The sequence below is a fragment of the Neopsephotus bourkii genome, unplaced genomic scaffold (genome assembly GCF_033783945.1).
Source record: "Neopsephotus bourkii isolate Nb327-2 ecotype Australia unplaced genomic scaffold, CSIRO-AGI_Nbou_v1 NB_580, whole genome shotgun sequence".
NCBI lineage: Eukaryota > Metazoa > Chordata > Aves > Psittaciformes > Psittacidae > Neopsephotus > Neopsephotus bourkii.
In genome coordinates this window covers 560,939-578,469 of record NW_026901081.1, presented here as the reverse complement: position 1 = coordinate 578,469, position 17,531 = coordinate 560,939, and the positions used below count along the sequence as shown (strand labels likewise).

Here is a 17,531-nt window from a genome sequence, read left to right as displayed (position 1 = left end):
GACAGCACAAGAGGGCAGCTCCCCAGCGTTGGGGATGGGTTTGTGTGCCACCAATTCCTTTTCCAGTGCTGGAAATCACTGTTTCTAGGGGAAAAAGGTAACAAGGAATGGGGTTGGGAGGGTGAGGAGGGTGCTGCCTCACCGTGTGCACTGAAATAAAGCAGCTGCTTTCGTAACACCGCTGTGGGAAGGGAATTTTCCATGAAAACATGGGATTTTGATGGAAAACCAGCAGCGGGAATGGCGGGGAGGGCGGAGAACTACAACTCCCATGATGCCCCGCGCGGGCATGCACCGGAAGTGACCCCCGGCCGGCGGCGCTGTCTCCATAGCAACGCGCCGCCATGGGGCAGGATTACTACGCGGTGCTGGAGCTGGGCCGCGGAGCCACCGACGCCGACATCAAGAAGGCGTAAGCGGACCTGGGGGGGACCCGGGAGTTGGGGATGGGGGACCCCGTGTGTGCCCCGGCGCTTTGCTCCCCACCGGCTCCCCGCAGCGGGGCCCGGCCGTGGGTGCTGCGGTACCCGGGGCCCGGCGGGAGGGTGCGTTCCCCGCGCTCTGTCCCGTCACAGGTATCGGAAGTTGGCCTTGAAGAGCCACCCCGTGAAATGCAAGGAGCCCGGGGCCGCCGAGAGGTTCCGGCAGCTGGCGGAGGCCTACGATGTGCTCAGCGACCGTAAGGGGGGCTGGGACGGAGGGGGGGAACGGGGGACTCTGGTGGGGCTGTGGCTGCATCCCCATCACTGCTGCACCCTGCAGCCAGGCTGGGGGCTGTTGCCTCCATAGAAGGGTTTGGGTTGAAGGGAGCTTAAAGCTCATCCAGTCCCAACCCCTGCCACAGGCAGGGACCCCTTCCACTGGAGCAGCTTGCTCCAAGCCCCTGTGTCCAACCTGGCCTTGAGCACTGCCAGGGATGGGGCAGCCACAGCTTCTCTGGGCACCCTGTGCCAGCGCCTCAGCACCCTCACAGCAAAGGGCTTCCTTATATCCACCTTAAATCTCCCCTGTTTCAGTCTGAACCCATCAGCCCTTGTCCTGTCAGTGCAGTCCCTCCCCAGCATCCTTGTAGCCCCCTTCAGACACTGGAAGCTGCTCTGAGGTCTCCACGCAGCTTCTCTTCTCCAGGCTCAACAGCCCCAATGTTCTCAGCCTGGCTCCATACAGGAGCTGCTCCAGCCCCTGAGCATCCTCGTGGCCTCCTCTGGACTCACTCCAACAGCTCCATGTCCTTATACTGGGGACTCCAGACCTGCACACAGTGCTGCAAGTGGGGTCTATTGCTGGGCACAGAGTGGTGGGACACCACCCCCCCTCCCCCCCCCTTCCCCCAGCCTCTATCCATGTAAAACCTGGATCTCTGGCCTGAGATTCCCAACTCCTCCTTACCCCTAAGCTATGAAGAAAGGCATCTACGACAAGTTTGGAGAAGAGGGACTCAAAGGTGGCATCCCCCTGGAGTTGGGTGATGCCAACGCCTGGAGCGATGGATACGTGTTCCACAACGACCCCCACAGAGTCTTCAGGGAGTTCTTTGGTGGAGACAACCCCTTTGCAGGTACATGGAGGGCTCCAGGAGCCATCAGTGGCTGCCACTGTGCCATGGCCACCAGGATGCTCTGTGGGGCTGTTTCCCTGCCCAGTGACTCCGGTGCGGCTGGTTCCTGGGGGTTAGATCCTGCGTGGCCCCAGTCTCAGGTGGGAGGGAGCCCTGAGGGTGTGGGTTGAGGCTCTCTGCTCTCCCCATGCTGTTGTGAGCCTTGTCCTGGAGGGTTTCCATCCCCAAAGCCAACCCCAAGGAGGGCTGGGGTTGCTGAGGTGCCATGAACACGGGAGCAGGATGGAACCACTGCAGGTGGTGCAGGACAGTGGTCACAGGCAGAAGCAGATCATAGGATCATAGAATAGTTAGGGTTGGAAAGGACCTTAAGATCATCCAGCTCCAACCCCTGCCATGGGCAGGGACACCTCACACTAAACCATGGCACCCAAGGCTCTGTCCAACCTGGCCTTGAACACTGCCAGGGATGGAGCATTCACAACCTCCCTGGGCACCCATTCCAGTGCCTCAGCACCCTCACAGGGAAGAATTTCCTCCTTATCTCCAATCTAAACTTCCCCTGTTTCAGTCTGAACCCATCACCCCTTGTCCTATCACTGCAGTCCCTGATGAAGAGTCCCTCCCCAGCATCCTTGTAGCCCCCTTCAGACACTGGAAGCTGCTCTGAGGTCTCCACGCAGCTTCTCTTCTCCAGGCTCAACAGCCCCAATGTTCTCAGCCTGGCTCCATACAGGAGCTGCTCCAGCCCCTGAGCATCCTCGTGGCCTCCTCTGGACTTGTCCCAACACCTCCATGTTTGGGGTCTTCATCTTCCATAGGAGACCCCAGGGGCTCCCCAACCGCTGGTCCAGGTGTGAGGAGCCCCTCTGCTTGTTCACAGAGTTCTTTGCTGAGGATGGCTCCGAGCTGATCCTGCCCTTCGGGGGGCTGCGGGGCCGAGGAGCCATGAAGCAGGACCCGCCGGTGGTGAGGGACCTGTGCCTGTCCCTTGAAGACCTCTTCCATGGCTGCACCAAGAAGATCAAGATCTCCCGCAGGGCAGTGACCGTGGGCTGAAGGGGGAGGCTGGAGCCATCCCCCCCTGCAGAGGGAGCTGGGCACAAGCGGTGCTGTGAAAGGTGGTGGGGAGGCAGGGCTGAGCCTGGAGCTGCGCTGCCCTTTGGAGGAGGAGGGCTTGGGGTGTTGGGTGAGGAGCAGCTCCCCATGACCCGGCTTCAGTGAGCGCTTGAGCCCAGAACCCCCCCGTGTGCTGGGCTGCACCCCCAGAGCGTGAGCAGCAGCTCAGGGAGGGGATCCTGCCCCTCTGCTGTGTGAAGGGGAGACCCCCCTGCAGCCCTGATCCAGCTCTGGGGCAGCAGCACAAGAGGGACGTGGAGCTGTTGGAGCGAGGCCAGAGGAGGCCATGGAGCTGCTGCGAGGGCTGGAGCAGCTCTGCTCTGGAGCCAGGCTGAGAGAGCTGGGCTGGGGCAGCCTGGAGAAGAGAAGGCTCCTGAAGGGGAGACCTGAGAGCAGCTCCAGTGCCTAAAGGGGCTGCAGGAAAGCTGGAGAGGGGCTTGGGACAAGGGCCTGTAGGGCCAGGCCAAGGGGAATGGCTTGAACCTGCCCGAGGGGAGACTGAGCTGAGCTCTTAGGCAGAAGCTCTTCCCTGTGAGGGTGCTGAGGCGCTGGCACAGGGTGCCCAGAGAAGCTGTGGCTGCCCCATCCCTGGCAGTGCTCAAGGCCAGGTTGGACACAGGGGCTTGGAGCAAGCTGCTCCAGTGGAAGGGGTCCCTGCCCATTGCAGGGGTTGGAGCTGGAAGAGCTTTAAGCTCCCTTCATCCCAACCCAGGCTGTGGCTCTGTCAGAGCCTTTGGCAGCTCAGAGATCCCTGCTCCATCTGCAGGGCTGTGCCCGCACTGCAGGGTCACGATCCAGCACGGGCGGCCCCAATGCCCGGTGCTGGCTGCTCGGGTGTCTGAGCAGAGCCCGTACCCGTTCACCTCATCCCCTCGCTCCCGTCTCCAGGTGCTAAACGAGGATGGGCAAAGCAGCTCCATCAAGGACAAGATCCTGAGCCTGGACGTGCAGCCGGGCTGGAAGCAGGGCACCAGGATCACCTTTGAGAAGGAAGGCGACCAGGTAATGCCTGCGGTGAGGAGCTCCGGGCCACGCTTCCAGGGGTCCCGGTGCCACGGGCACTTGGGAGCGTGTTTAATGCGGCCACTCGGGGTCACTGTGCTCCGCAGCACTCCGAGGAGCCCTCCCTGCCTGCGTTACCCTTAGCGTGGATAAAGCATCACTGAAAAGGGGTGGATTTCTGCCTGATGCCTGCTTCCCCCTGCTGGGTCTTTGAAGCCTCCTCTTCCCTTCCCCTCTGTCTCGTTTTTAGGGCCCAAACGTCATCCCAGCTGACATCACCTTTGTCATCCAGGAGAAAACCCACCCGAGGTTCAAAAGAACCAACGACAACCTCGTCTTTGTGGCCACCATCCCCCTGGGAAAGGTAAGGAGCTGAGCAAGGCCACGGAACCAGGCTCTGTGGGGCAGCAGAGGCAGCTCCTGCCCCATGCCCTGCAGGCCCTGGTTGGCTGCACTGTGGATGTGAGGACGCTGGATGGGAGGCTGCTGAACATCCCCATCAATGACATCGTGGAGTAAGTGCCAAGGGGGGAAAGGCCACCAGGCTCAAGGGCCTTCATGCACAGTTTGGTGGCCAAGGAGGTGAATGGGGACTTAGGAGGAGCCTCAACATTGCCACGTTCCCATTGCCTGCATCACTGGGGTGCTTCAGCAGCTTCCCAGGAGGTTTGGGGGGTTCCTGCCTGCAGGAGGGTGCCCACAGTGGGTTCCTGTCATCATCTGTAATGGGGCTGTGCTGCTGGTAATGGGGAATCAGGGACTCTAGGGTTGGGTTGAAGGGAGCTTAAAGCTCATTCAGTTCCAGTCACTGCCATGGGCAGGGACCCCTTCCACTGGAGCAGCTTGCTCCAAGCCCCTGTGTCCAGTTCCCCTTGCAGGGTTTCAGATGGGAGACCCGAGTGAGGGGAGGGTTTGGGGGCTTCATGAGGCTTGAAGAGGAGGACAGGGAATTCCCACAGGGAAGCAATAGGAGGGGCCATGGGGCTCCACATGGACCCGTTGGGGGTCACCCTGCAGCCCCTCTCAGCCCCTTCCTTTGCTCTGCAGCCCCAAGTACTGCAAAGTGGTGCCTGGGGAGGGGATGCCTCTGCCTGGGGCCCCCCAGCACAGGGGTGACCTCCTCATCTACTTCAACATCTGCTTTCCCAAGACGCTCACACCTGACAAGAAGAGGCTCTTAAGAAGCGCCCTCCTCTCCTAGGGGTGATGCCCTTCTCCTTCCTCCCACCAATAAAGCTCTGGTCCCATAGTGGGATGGGGCAGAGGTGGTTCCATGTACTGGGCCCACTGAAACACAAGGATCATCCCATAGCAACAGCCTTGAGCCTGTTCCTGCTGCCCTCACTCAGGGACTCTACCCCTTGGTTGCCACCCTGCAGCCATGCAGGGGGGGATGGAGTCCTCCCAGCTCCTGGGTTGGGGGTGACTGCATGGGGCAGTGCAGGAAGGACCTAAACCAAGGAGGAAAAGACCCCAGGGTGTGCTCAGAGCCTCCCTGTCCTCACTGCAGCTTGCTCCTTGCTGGAGCATCACCATAGGGTGATGCTCATCCCTATGGTGGTGCCAGGCCCGGGCTCAGGGACCTCCTGCCAGTGCCCCCCAGGTCCCATTTCAGCCGCTTGTGATGTTCCAGGAGAGGAGCCCCAGGACTGAGGGCACGAAAGGGCTGGAACAGTTGGGATCAGCACATCCCGTACGGACTGCCCCAAACAGCGCTCCTGGACCTTGGGTGGGAGCTGGATCTGAGACTCCCAAAGTGGTTTGGGTTGAAGGGACCTCAGAGCTCCTCCAGCTCCAACCCCTGCCATGGGCAGGGACACCTCACACTAAACCATGGCACCCAAGGCTCTGTCCAACCTGGCCTTGAACACTGCCAGGGATGGAGCATTCACAACCTCCCTGGGCACCCATTCCAGTGCCTCAGCACCCTCACAGGGAAGAATTTCCTCCTTAGATCCAATCTAAACTTCCCCTGTTTCAGTCTGAACCCATCACCCCTTGTCCTATCACTGCAGTCCCTGATGAAGAGTCCCTCCCCAGCATCCTTGTAGCCCCCTTCAGACACTGGAAGCTGCTCTGAGGTCTCCACGCAGCTTCTCTTCTCCAGGCTCAACAGCCCCAATGTTCTCAGCCTGGCTCCATACAGGAGCTGCTCCAGCCCCTGAGCATCCTCGTGGCCTCCTCTGGACTTGCTCCAACAGCTCCATGTCCTCCTTATGTTGAGGATAACACCCACTCTTATCCCTCCATCCCTTGTCCCAAGCCCCTCTCCAGCTTTCCTGCAGCCCCTTTAGGCACTGGAGCTGCTCTCAGGTCTCCCCTTCAGGAGCCTTCTCTTCTCCAGGCTGCCCCAGCCCAGCTCTCTCAGCCTGGCTCCAGGGCAGAGCTGCTCCAGCCCTCGCAGCAGCTCCTCTGGACTCAACTCCTTCTCCTCAGGCTCCATCCCATCTCCCCCACCTGGGTCTGCCCTGACCCAGGGGCAGGACCTTGCCCTTGGCCTGCCTGAGCTCCATGAGGTCCTCACCACATCCCTGGGGCAGAGGCAGAGGCAGGGGTGAGGACCAGGGGAGGCCGTTGCTGTGCTGGGATTTGGGAGCCTGGATGATTGTAGGGATGTGGGCACCAGATCCCTGATGGGATGGGGCAGACCCCAGGGGGAGTGGATGAGGAACCCTCCATGGGTTGGGAGTGCAGCAGATCTTTGCACCCATGGGTGCCCCCGTGGCCATGAGCTCCCCATGCTTCTTTTTCCCTGACACTTGGACAAGCTTCCCCTTTTCCAGCAGCATCCCAGGGCTGCGGGAGCAATCAGAAACCTCCCCCAAAGTGATGGATCAGACCCCATAGGGGCGATTTATTGGAAGCATCCATAAGGAATAACAGGAATGTCCCATCCCTGGCTCCTGTGGGAGCACAAAAGGGATTTCAAGCTGGTTTCACACCCTGAAGCCACCTTTGCTCCTGCTGCTCACCTGCTCCTGGCACCATCCGGAAGTGATGCTCTTCCCAGCGGGAAAACCATCACCGCTTCTTTCTTCCTCCCTCACCTCCGTTCTGCCCCATTCCTCCTCCAACCCCATTCTTTGTCCTTCCACCCATCCATGCAGACCCTCTCAGGGGTCCCGTTGGGCCAGGTGCCCATTGGCATCGCTGCTCCCCCTGGCTCCCGTTAATGGCAATTAATGTAATTGAGTGCAGGTCCTGGCCGAGGGGCGAGCGGGGCCGGGTCAGGAGCGGGCCAGCACCGCGGCGCGCTGCAGCTGCTCGTAGGAGATGAACATGACCACGTTCCAGGAGCCCAGGCGCAGGAAGGATGGGACGAACCTGTACCGGGAGAAGGGGGATATGGGGAGAGCATCCCAGCAGTGCCCTGCCTGGTGCTGGGGTGTGTACGTCATAGGGACACAGAGGGGTTTGGGTTGAAGGGAGCTGAAAGCTCATCCAGTCCCAACCCCTGCCATGGGCAGGGACCCCTTCCACTGGAGCAGCTTGCTCCAAGCCCCTGTGTCCAGCCTGGCCTTGAGCACTGCCAGGGATGGGGCAGCCACAGCTTCTCTGGGCACCCTGTGCCAGCGCCTCAGCACCCTCACAGGGAAGAGCTTCTGCCTAAGAGCTCAGCTCAGTCTCCCCTCGGGCAGGTTCAAGCCATTCCCCTTGGCCTGGCCCTACAGGCCCTTGTCCCAAGCCCCTCTCCAGCTTCCCTGCAGCCCCTTTAGGCACTGGAGCTGCTCTAAGGTCTCCCCTTCAGGAGCCTTCTCTTCTGACCCAGCCCAGCTTTCTCAGCCTGGCTTTGTGCTGGGATTGCCCTAATCCCAGGGCTTGGTTGAGCTCCATGAGGTTCACACAGTCCCACCTCTCCAGGCTGTCCAGGTCCCTCTGGATCCCATCCCTTCCCTCCCACGTTCACAGCTCGGTGCCATCAGCAAACCTCACAGCACTCTCAATCACTCTATGTCATTAGAGCCCTGGTCCCACACCAGTGCTGCTCCCAGTACAGACCCCTGGGGGACATCACTTGTCACTGGTGCCCATGCAGACACTGAGCCATTGAGCAACCCCGGGGCAATCCCTCAGCCCAGCCTCTCTCTCCAGCTCAGAGGGATGGATGCAGTGCTCACGGCACCGGTTCGCTGGTGCTCAGCATCATCACCCCCAGGCTCACCCCTTGTAGAAGCCAGCGAGCCCGTCCTGCAGGAGCAGCGCCAGCAGGCAGCTCAGCGCGCTGCGGTACTGCCCGGGGCCCGCGTTCATGTACCGCGTCTTCACCACATCCACCGGCGACGCCACCACCGTGGCGCAGAACCCGGCCCCGAAGGCGGCCACGAAGTGACAGGGGACGTTATCTGTGGGGCACAGTGGGGTGAAGGGGGGGTGAGGGCCATGGGGATGGTACCCGCTGTGTGTGCCCCCCACCCGGCTCAGCACCATCCTGACCTGTCATCAGCTGCGCCCGCAGCAGCGCGTCCTTAATGAGGTCGTAAGTGACGAGCTCCCCGCAGTTGATGATGGCGTTGCGGGCGATGTTGGGCAGCGTCCCTGGGTGGGGCAAAGGGGGGGTAATGGGGAAGTGGCACAGCCCTGAATGGAGCAGCTCTGCTGACCCCATCCCTGTTGCATCCATCCCCATCTGCATCCCCCCGCCCACGGGTAAACACAGGGAATGGGTTGGGTTGAAGGGAACGTAAAGCTCCTCCAGCTCCAACCCCTGCCACGGGCAGGGAGCCCTTCCTTGCTCCAAGCCCCTTCCAAGCCATTCCCCTTGGCCTGGCCCTACAGGCCCTTGTCCCAAGCCCCTCTCCAGCTTTCCTGCAGCCCCTTTAGGCACTGGAGCTGCTCTAAGGTCTCCCCTTCAGGAGCCTTCTCTTCTCCAGGCTGCCCCAGCCCAGCTCTCTCAGCCTGGCTCCAGAGCAGAGCTGCTCCAGCCCTCGCAGCAGCTCCATGGCCTCCTCTGAGCTTGCTCCAACAGCTCCACGTCCCTCATGTGTCAGGGACACAGTAGCTGCACACAGTCCTCATTGTCCCTTTTCTCCTCCTCATCCCCTTCCTCATCACAGAACAGTTTGGGTTGGAAAGGACCTTAAGCTCATCCAGTTCCAACCCCCCTGCCATGGGCAGGGACACCTCACACTAAACCATGGCACCCAAGGCTCTGTCCAACCTGGCCTTGAACACTCCCAGGGATGGAGCATTCACAACCTCCCTGGGCACCCATTCCAGTGCCTCAGCACCCTCACACTAAAGAACTTCTTCCTTAGATCCAATCTAAACTTCCCCATCCCCATCCCCATCCCCATCCCCATCCCCATCCCCATCCCCATTCCCTTCCTACCTCTCCACAGCCCGCGCACTCCCTCCTCCCTGGCGATGGTCCGATAGGCATCCACGGTGCCGCTGTACCTGCGGGCACCCTCCAGCAGCGCCCCACTGGCCTGGAACCGCACCTTGACCACGTCGGTGGGCTGGGCACAGGCCACGGCCACGGCGCCCGTGGTGCAGCCCGCCAGCACCCGCGGGGCCAGCCCGGTGCCTGCAGAGCACAAGCGCTGGGAGCCCCGGCTCTGCCACACGGGGACCCCATTGGGGTGCAGAGGGATGGGGAGCCCCTGGACACTCACTCTCAGCACCCTTGGGGGTGTAGAGCTGCTTGACGGAGTCGTAGAGGCCGATGCGGATGGAGGCGAAGCTCATCTGGCGCTGGAGCCCGGCCGCCAGCCCGCTGTAGAGGCTGCGGGGCCCTTCCATCCGCACCATGGTGCTCAGCGTCCCAAACACCCCCCGGTACTGCACGGCGCCGATGGGCCGGGGGATGCGCACCTCGCCCTGGATCTGAGGGAACCCCCCCCCAATCTGCGTCACCCCAAGCACCCCCCCGGGGGTACCCATGGAGGGTGCCTGCAGGGCTGTGGGGCGCAGCGGGTCCTACCTGCAGCCGCACTTTGGCAGTGTCCAAGGGGAAGGTGCAGAGGTCGGCGATGCACCCGGCCAGCCCCGCGCTCACGAACTTGATGCCGGCTGTCGGGGGCACCTCGGGGGGCTTCAGACCCACCATGGTGGCTGGGAAGGAAAGGGGGGCACAGTTTGGGGTCACGACGCGGCCTCTCGCTGCCTTCGGATACCCCAAAAGCCCTGATTCCTCGCCTGTATCCCTGGGGTAAGTGAGGCAGGGGCTCCACGCTCAGCCCAGGGATGGCACCGGGTGCACCCACCCCATCCCATACACAACAGGGGGACCATGGCCCCCAGGGTGACCCCCTCCATGGCCTCACCGTTGGCAGCCTGGCTCCTCACACAGGCATTGCCAGGCTCCTTGGCTCCCCCTTATATAGCACCGGGGCGGCATTCCAGCCACCGGGATCGGGTGACAGCGAAACCCAGTTCCCTCACTGGCATTTGAACTGAGCAGAGTGGGGCCACCCATGGCTGAGGTCCAACCCTTGGGTCCTGCCCAGACCCTCAGCACCCATCAGAACAGAGCAGCCCACAACAGGATCCCAGATAGGGAATCATTTGGGATGAGCCCTGAACGTGCTTTGGGATGGATGAGATGCAGCAACCACCTGAAGGGTTAAAAAGCGACCGGCTCAGGGTCAGGTTGATCCCCTCTGGCCCTGGCAGGGACCAGGGAGCTGTAACCCATTCCAGAGAGCTGGATTTCCTTGCCTTGGTGTAACGTGGGCCCCGAGCTCACGTGGAGCAGCAAAGAGGCTCAGGGCCAAAGCCATGATGTAAACCAGGGTGACCTTTAGAGTGTGCCTAAGGGGAAGGTGCCAAGGGGAGGGATGAGACTGGAGGCTGAGAGGGGGGTGAGGGATCAAGGAACGTCCCTTTTCCTCCAGTTCCTTAGGGCTTCGTGTTTAACCCTTGGTGCTATTGAGCCCTACAGCCACAAAGCCCAAAGGGATGCGTGAGCTCACCCTGTGCAGGGCTTTGGAGCTGGGTCAGCTCCAGAAGCCACCTTTGCTCCAGCGATGGGCTCCAGGCAGAAGCTCATCACCAGTCCTATGGTGTCCATGGCCTTGTCCCATCTGGCTGGACCTTGCTCCACCACCAACCTAAAGGCAAGAGGGAGAAGCTGTTTGCCTCCTGCCTGAGCTATAACCCAGGAGTCAACGTTGGCACCTCCTCTGCTGTGCTCCCAACCCAGCTGGCATCCAACTGGGCTGTGCTGGGAGCAGCTTGAACCTGTCCAAGCTGAGCTCTTAGGCAGAAGCTCTTCCCTGTGAGGGTGCTGAGGCGCTGGCACAGGGTGCCCAGAGAAGCTGTGGCTGCCCCATCCCTGGCAGTGCTCAAGGCCAGGTTGGACACAGGGGCTTGGAGCAAGCTGCTCCAGTGGAAGGGGTCCCTGCCCATGGCAGGGGTTGGGACTGGAGGAGCTTTAAGCTCCCTTCAACCCAACCCATCCCATGATGACTTCAGAGATGGGAGGCAAAGGGATGCTGATGCTCTGGTTCCTGACATCCTGAATGCAGCACCTCACTTGGAGCGTTCCCTCTCCTCCAGGCCCACTGGCTGCAAGCTGATATCCAGTTACTCTGCAGTGACCTTTCCATGTGCCCCTGTGGGAAACATTCCATGACATCCTCTCCCCTCTGGCACTGGAGGCTCCTGGAGGCAGGAATCCCATCCATGTGCCAGTGATGGGCTCCAGACCCAGCGGGACGCCTCGCACTGGACAACCAGGAACCTTGGGAATTTTATTGACACACAAACAGCACGGAAAGAACTGGGCTCAGTTTGTATCCAAAGCCATTTTCCAAAAGGGTCCTGACCTAAAAACGTACAAAAATAAGTTAGGATAGAAAATGCTGTATTTCTAGTAAAATCCTTCTGTACCCATCCCAGTATTTTACAGTATCCTTGGCCTGGGCTTCCACAGCCCCTGGGCACATCCATGGCTCCAATGTGCTTCCCAGCATGTATTTCGGGAAGGTCCCTGGGGAGGGAGCTCATCTTCCCACTCCTTCCACAGCACCAGGTCTCTGCTTGCTGCTGGGCATCGAAGTTCTCCATCTTCCTTTCATGGATGCTTGAGGGAGCATTGATGGACGCATGGAGCATCCACAGATGGACACATGGAGCATCCACGGATGGATGCATGGAGCATCCACGGATGGATGGGTGAAGCATCCACGGATGGACGCATGGAGCATCCATGGATGGACACATGGAGCATCCACGGATGGATGGGTGAAGCATCCACGGATGGACGCATGGAGCATCCACGGATGGATGGGTGAAGCATCCATGGATGGATGCATGGAGCATCCACGGATGGACGCATGGAGCATCCACGGATGGACGCATGGAGCATCCACGGATGGACGCATGGAGCATCCACGGATGGACGCATGGAGCATCCATGGATGGATGGGTGAAGCATCCACGGATGGATGGGTGAAGCATCCACAGATGGACGCGTGGAGCATCCACGGATGGACACATGAAGCATCCACGGATGGATGGGTGAAGCATCCACGGATGGATGCATGGAGTATCCACAGATGGACGCATGGAGCATCCACGGATGGATGGGTGAAGCATCCACGGATGGATGGGTGAAGCATCCACGGATGGATGGGTGAAGCATCCACGGATGGATGGGTGAAGCATCCACGGATGGATGGTTGAAGCTGCCTCCAAGTGTCCACTCATTAAAAGGTTAATTAGAGGAATTCCATACGATTCCATCCCAGAAATGGAATAACTGGAGACCAGAGCACAGCTCCTTGCCTGAGAGGGTCTCTCACTGGGGACCTGCCCGTGCAAGACACAACGCTCTCATCTCCTCCCAGGCATCAATGGGATGGTTCCATGTGCTGTTCCCTGGTGGAGGTGATGCACCAGGCCGTGGCTTGGGAAGCAGCAGCTCTGGGGGGCTCTCTCCATCCTTATTCCTGCTTGGAAAGCCGAGCAGAGAAGATCCTGGAGATCCTCTGGGTCTCCTCTTCTGAGATCTCAGGTGCGGGACGGGGCCGCTGGGGCCGTCGGTAGGGGATCCCCTGCAGCAGGGCTGTGCTCTGCGGGGACAAGGGACAGGAGTTAGGAGCCAGTGCCCATGGGACACCCATCCGGGGTCCTGCAGCAATGGAGACACAGGGAAAAGCCATGGGGAAGCGGTTCCTGCTGCTCAGCTGGTCTCCTTGAGGGGTTTCTCTTGCTGCTCACACTGAAAAGCAACGGTGTGGATAACCCCATGTTTGTTCCAGGTAATAGTTGGATAACAGTTGGATAAGTGGGTAAGTTTGGATAAGTTGGGGCTGTTGAGCCTGGAGAAGAGAAGCTGCGTGGAGACCTCAGAGCAGCTTCCAGTGTCTGAAGGGGGCCTATAGGGATGCTGGGGAGGGACTCTTCATTAGGGACTGCAGTGATAGGACAAGGGGTGATGGGTTCAGACTGAAACAGGGGAAGTTTAGATTGGATATAAGGCAGAAGTTCTTTCCTGTTCGGGTGCTGAGGCACTGGAATGGGTGCCCAGGGAAGCTGTGAATGCTCCATCCCTGGCAGTGTTCAGGGCCAGGTTGGACAGAGCCTTGGGTGCCATGGTTTAGTGTGAGGTGTCCCTGCCCATGGCAGGGGGTTGGAACTGGATGATCTTAAGGTCCTTTCCAACCCAAACCATTCTATGGTTCTATTCTATAACCCCACATTTGTTCCAGGTGTTTGGATAAACCCTTTTCTTTGTTCCAAGTGCTTGGAAAGAGTCATATCCACCATGGTGAAGCATCCCCCTGCCTGACACACCATCAGCTGCTGCAAGGCTGGCTGTTCACACCACTGCAGAAAGCAGACGGTACAGACCTGTACCAGAATGGTTTTTAGGCACATGAACTCTCAATCTGTGCCCACCCTCAGCCAAAGGAGCCATGGGAAGGTCTCCACTGGCTTCTGACACCCTCAATATTGGGGTTTAATCATTCAATTGAATTATTAACTGATTTGATTTGTAACTTTACTTTGCAGAGCCCTACAATCCAGCCCCCTTTGCCATGGAGAGGCCAGTCTGCTACACGACAGATCCACAGGAAGCCACATGGGAGCAGGCACTGGAAAACCATCCTGGAGGAAAACTGGGCCTCTCCTGGTCCTGTCTGTTTGCAGAAGCTGCAACTGCTGTGAAATCAGCTTTTGGTTAACGTCCTGTGCTGTGGCTGCAGCAAACACAGGGACAGGGAGGATGAGCTGGGCGCTGCACCTCGGATCCTGTGCTCAGTGCTGGGCCCCTCACTGCAAGAGAGACATTGAGGGGCTGGAGCGGGGCCAGAGAAGGGAATGGAGCTGGTGCAGGGCCTGGAGCCCAAGGGTGATGGGGAAGGGCTGAGGGACCTGGGGGGTTCAGATGGAGAAGAGAAGGCTCAGGGGGGACCTGATGGCTGCCTCCAAGTGCCTGAGAGGAGGATGGAGCCAGGAGGGGCTGGGCTCTGCTCCCAAGGAACAAGGGATGGGACAAGAGGAACCGGCCTCAAGCTGCACCAGGGCAGGTTTAGATGGAGCTGAGGAGCAATTCCTGCCCCAGAGGGTGCTCAGGCATTGGAACAGGCTGCCCAGGGCAGGGCTGCAGGCACCGGCCCTGCAAGGGTTCACACCCCGTGGGGACGAGGCCTCAGTGCCATGGGGCAGTGGTGGCCTTGGCACTGATGGGGAATGGTTGGACCTAAAGGTCTTTTCCAACCTGGTTGGTTCTGTGATTCTATGTGGACATCAGGCTGTTTCTTTCTATCTGCAGTGTTTCCCCTAAGGGTCATCCCCAGCGCTGCTGTCACCGGTTAACAGACATCTGAGCCTGTGAAGCACAGGAAACAGAACACAAACATCTCCAAAACCACTTATTCCTGACCCAAAACCCCCATTTCCCACCCCAAAGGGTGAGCTCAGAGCAGAAACAGGATCCTGGAGCTCATCTCACAGGGAGGAGCCGATCACCTCAGGAGACCTTAGCACTGCTCCCACTGGGGCTGAGCCTGGCTGGCTGGAGCAGCAGCCCAGGGCTGCAGGCGAAGGCTGGAGCAAGGCATTGGCTTTCAAACCAACCCTGGGGCCAGGAGAGCCAGGGAGCAGCATGGCCTGAAGCAGCCACAGCTTCTTTAACCCCCTGAGGGCAGCTGAGGCCGCATCTTTCCTCTCTTATCTCAGCCTCCCCTCGGGCAGGTTCAAGCCATTCCCCTTGGCCTGGCCCTACAGGCCCTTGTCCCAAGCCCCTCTCCAGGTTCCCTGCAGCCCCTTTAGGCACTGGAGCTGCTCTAAGGTCTCCCCATAGCACAGCAGAGGGGCAGGATCCCCTCCCTGAGCTGCTGCTCACGCTCTGGGGGTGCAGCCCAACACATGGGGGGGTTCTGGGCTCAAGCGCTCACTGTAGCCAGGTCATGGGGAGCTTCTCCTCACCCAACACCCCAAGTCCTTCTCAGGGCTCCTGGTCTCCCCCATAGCAATGGTTCTCTATTAAATTCCTCAAACCATCCAATTAATGCTGTTTCAAAGGGCCATGGAGCTGCATTTCCTGTCTCTCACCGTTCTCCTCTCCGTTGTACTCGTGCTGCACACATCTTTGTGCACCATGGGAACAGAGAAACAGCAGCTCACATCTGTAGACACTAAATGAGCTTTCCTCCTTTGTCCTTACAGTGAACACTCCAGGGGTGCCACAGGACTTCTCCTGCCTGAGGCACACCAAAGTGGAGCTGTTATGGTGCGAGAGGCTGCTGCAGGAACCTGCCCCTTGCTCCCATTTTGCCTCCAGTGCAATAACATACCCCAAAGGAACACTGAAAACACGACACAGGAGCAGGTGTCTGCTGCTGTTAGATGACACCAAGGGGATGGATTGCAGCTTGTGTGCTCCTGACTGCCAGTAAATGAGGTGTGCCTGGAAAACACAGCACTTGCAGCCTGCTTCAGACAGAAGTGGCTGAACTCCTCCTCCTCTTACCACCGGCTCTGGTTGCAGCAGTGCAGAGGTGTTCAGACGCGTGTAACTACCCCAAGGAGCTTCCTACAGATGAATTTCCAGCTCTAGGAAAGGTTCAGCAGCTCTTCCTGCTGCTCTTCTATGTGCAAAGGTGTGAAAGGCAATGGGAGAAGTTTAAAGGGGCAGTTAACACTGGAGCTCACACATGAGCCTTGTTGGACCCTATGAGGTTCACACGGTCCCACCTCTCCAGCCTGTCCAGGTCCCTCTGGATCCCATCCCTTCCCTCCAGTGTCCCTGCACCACACAGTTTGGTGGCATCAGCAAACCTGCTGAGGGTGCTCAATCCCACTGTCCATGGCACCAACAAAGATGTTGAACAGGACCAGTCCCAACACCAACCCCGAGGACACCACTCATCACTGGTCTCCATGCAGAAGGGCTACAATTCCATACCTACCTCCATATAAAGCTACACAGAAACATGCACACTCCTCATACAAAAAACATTTATCAAGACCTTCTAAGCTGCATCTTTCAGATGCTTTTTGATAGATCAAAGGGGCTATTTCAGAGATTTAACCCTCTTGGGTTTCCCCCCCTCTGTCTCTAAGCCAACGCTGTCACAGCCTCCAGGTACCCAACACTCAGCCACGGTTGCACCCATTAATCAGGAAGATCCAAGAGGAAAGAGGACCTGGATTATGGAATTGCTGAGTGCCAGAGGCTGGAGGAATGCAAACATTTATAAGCATTGCTCAGGTTTTGGGGGATGAGTTATTTCAAGGTCAAAGAACCCTGGTACCGGAGCTGGGGAAGGTTCCAGCCCTGGGGCTCAGCAAGTTGAACGTCTGGGTTTGTTTGTGCACAGGGCTGAAGGAGTGAAAACAGATCTGTGTTAATAGGCTACAGCCTCCCCCTGCCATGACCTTGTACCTACTTCTGCCTTCTGGACAGGAAAAGGTTCCTATCAAAGCATGGACCAGAGCCAGTGACTCCAAAAGGGACGTCAGGAATTCAGCCCTGCTGTTTGCTTTACTGCTTGTGAAAATGAAAGGGAACATCAGCATTTCTGTTCCAGGGGACAGGAGGGTGAATTTAGAGGCTAAAAGCCTTAACTCTGCTCCCTGGGTAAGCTGAGGGAGGAAAGAGAAGAGCTTTAGTGGCTGTGGCTGAACTGGGAGCAGGTCAAGAGGAAACATTCCAACCAGTAAAGGCTGTTTGGACAGTTGGTGGCCATTTATAGAACAGATACAGCCCTTTTCTTCTGAATCTGTCCAGATCTGTGTTAGAAAAGTGTTGGTTCTAGTTTACACCGAAGGTAAATCTATTCATATACAAATATGAATTATTCTATGTAAAATTGGTTTCCATATTTCTTATCCTTCTGGAATATTCATAGAGGTAGGGGGGAAAAATCAAAACATTCTAATGAATATTCTATTAAATCTCCAATTCTTTAAATACTTCCTCCTGCTCCCCCAAACCAGCTCCATGACCATTAGACTGGGCTGACTCTGAAAGGCAGCAGCCTGGCTATGGGTATCCCCATACCCGTAGTATGGTTTCAATGTGATTCCAGTGGTTTCAATGTGATTCACTGGAATCACATTGGAATGCTTTCCCTCTACAATATGATTGTCCTGAACCTTCCCAGAACCAATGCTGTGGTGCTCTCTGAGGGGAACAACACACCCAGAAAGAGTAAATGTTGGCCCTGAAAGATCAGCTATACTATATAAAATAATATGGAACATATGGATGCAGTAAAGGTGAAGAGGGAGAATGGATGCTGGAGCAACAGAGATAAGGCTTGGATAGTAATCATGGAATCATAGAATGGTTTGGGTTGAAGGGGCCTTAAAGTTCATCCAGTTCCAACCCCTGCCATGGGCAGGGACACCTTCCACTGGAGCAGCTTGCTCCAGGCCTCATCCAGGGCTTGGCAAA

The 17,531-nt window shown here is 58.3% G+C and overlaps 2 protein-coding genes across 2 annotated transcripts in view; one reads left to right on the top strand and one right to left on the bottom strand.

Moving 5' to 3' along the window:
- Window positions 1-289: 289 nt before the first annotated feature.
- On the top strand, window positions 290-4,930 carry DNAJB13 (DnaJ heat shock protein family (Hsp40) member B13). Its single transcript, XM_061351360.1, has 8 exons — window positions 290-412; window positions 576-679; window positions 1,397-1,558; window positions 2,442-2,599; window positions 3,566-3,679; window positions 3,930-4,043; window positions 4,118-4,194; window positions 4,727-4,930. Exons 1-8 carry the CDS (start codon window positions 345-347, stop codon window positions 4,878-4,880), a joined length of 951 nt encoding a protein of 316 aa, XP_061207344.1. The 5' UTR covers window positions 290-344; the 3' UTR covers window positions 4,881-4,930.
- A 1,816-nt stretch (window positions 4,931-6,746) lies between these two features.
- The window catches only part of C2CD3 (C2 domain containing 3 centriole elongation regulator), a 53,013-nt gene continuing 42,228 nt past the window's right edge, over window positions 6,747-17,531 (bottom strand). The window contains 7 exon segments of the mRNA XM_061351356.1: window positions 6,747-7,003; window positions 7,842-8,022; window positions 8,114-8,215; window positions 9,009-9,206; window positions 9,295-9,505; window positions 9,603-9,733; window positions 10,635-10,731. Of these exon segments, the coding sequence (XP_061207340.1) occupies window positions 6,907-7,003; window positions 7,842-8,022; window positions 8,114-8,215; window positions 9,009-9,206; window positions 9,295-9,505; window positions 9,603-9,733; window positions 10,635-10,731 (1,017 nt within the window). The 3' untranslated portion in view covers window positions 6,747-6,906.

What these genes read in the sequence shown, in the direction of transcription:
- DNAJB13 (XM_061351360.1), top strand. Translation starts at nt 345, where the DNA reads ATGGGGCAGGATTACTACGCGGTGCTGGAGCTGGGCCGCGGAGCCACC. An exon ending in GACGCCGACATCAAGAAGGC is followed by an intron (nt 413 to 575) that starts GTAAGCGGACCT and finishes GTCCCGTCACAG; the next exon opens with GTATCGGAAGTTGGCCTTGA. An exon ending in CTACGATGTGCTCAGCGACC is followed by an intron (nt 680 to 1,396) that starts GTAAGGGGGGCT and finishes CTTACCCCTAAG; the next exon opens with CTATGAAGAAAGGCATCTAC.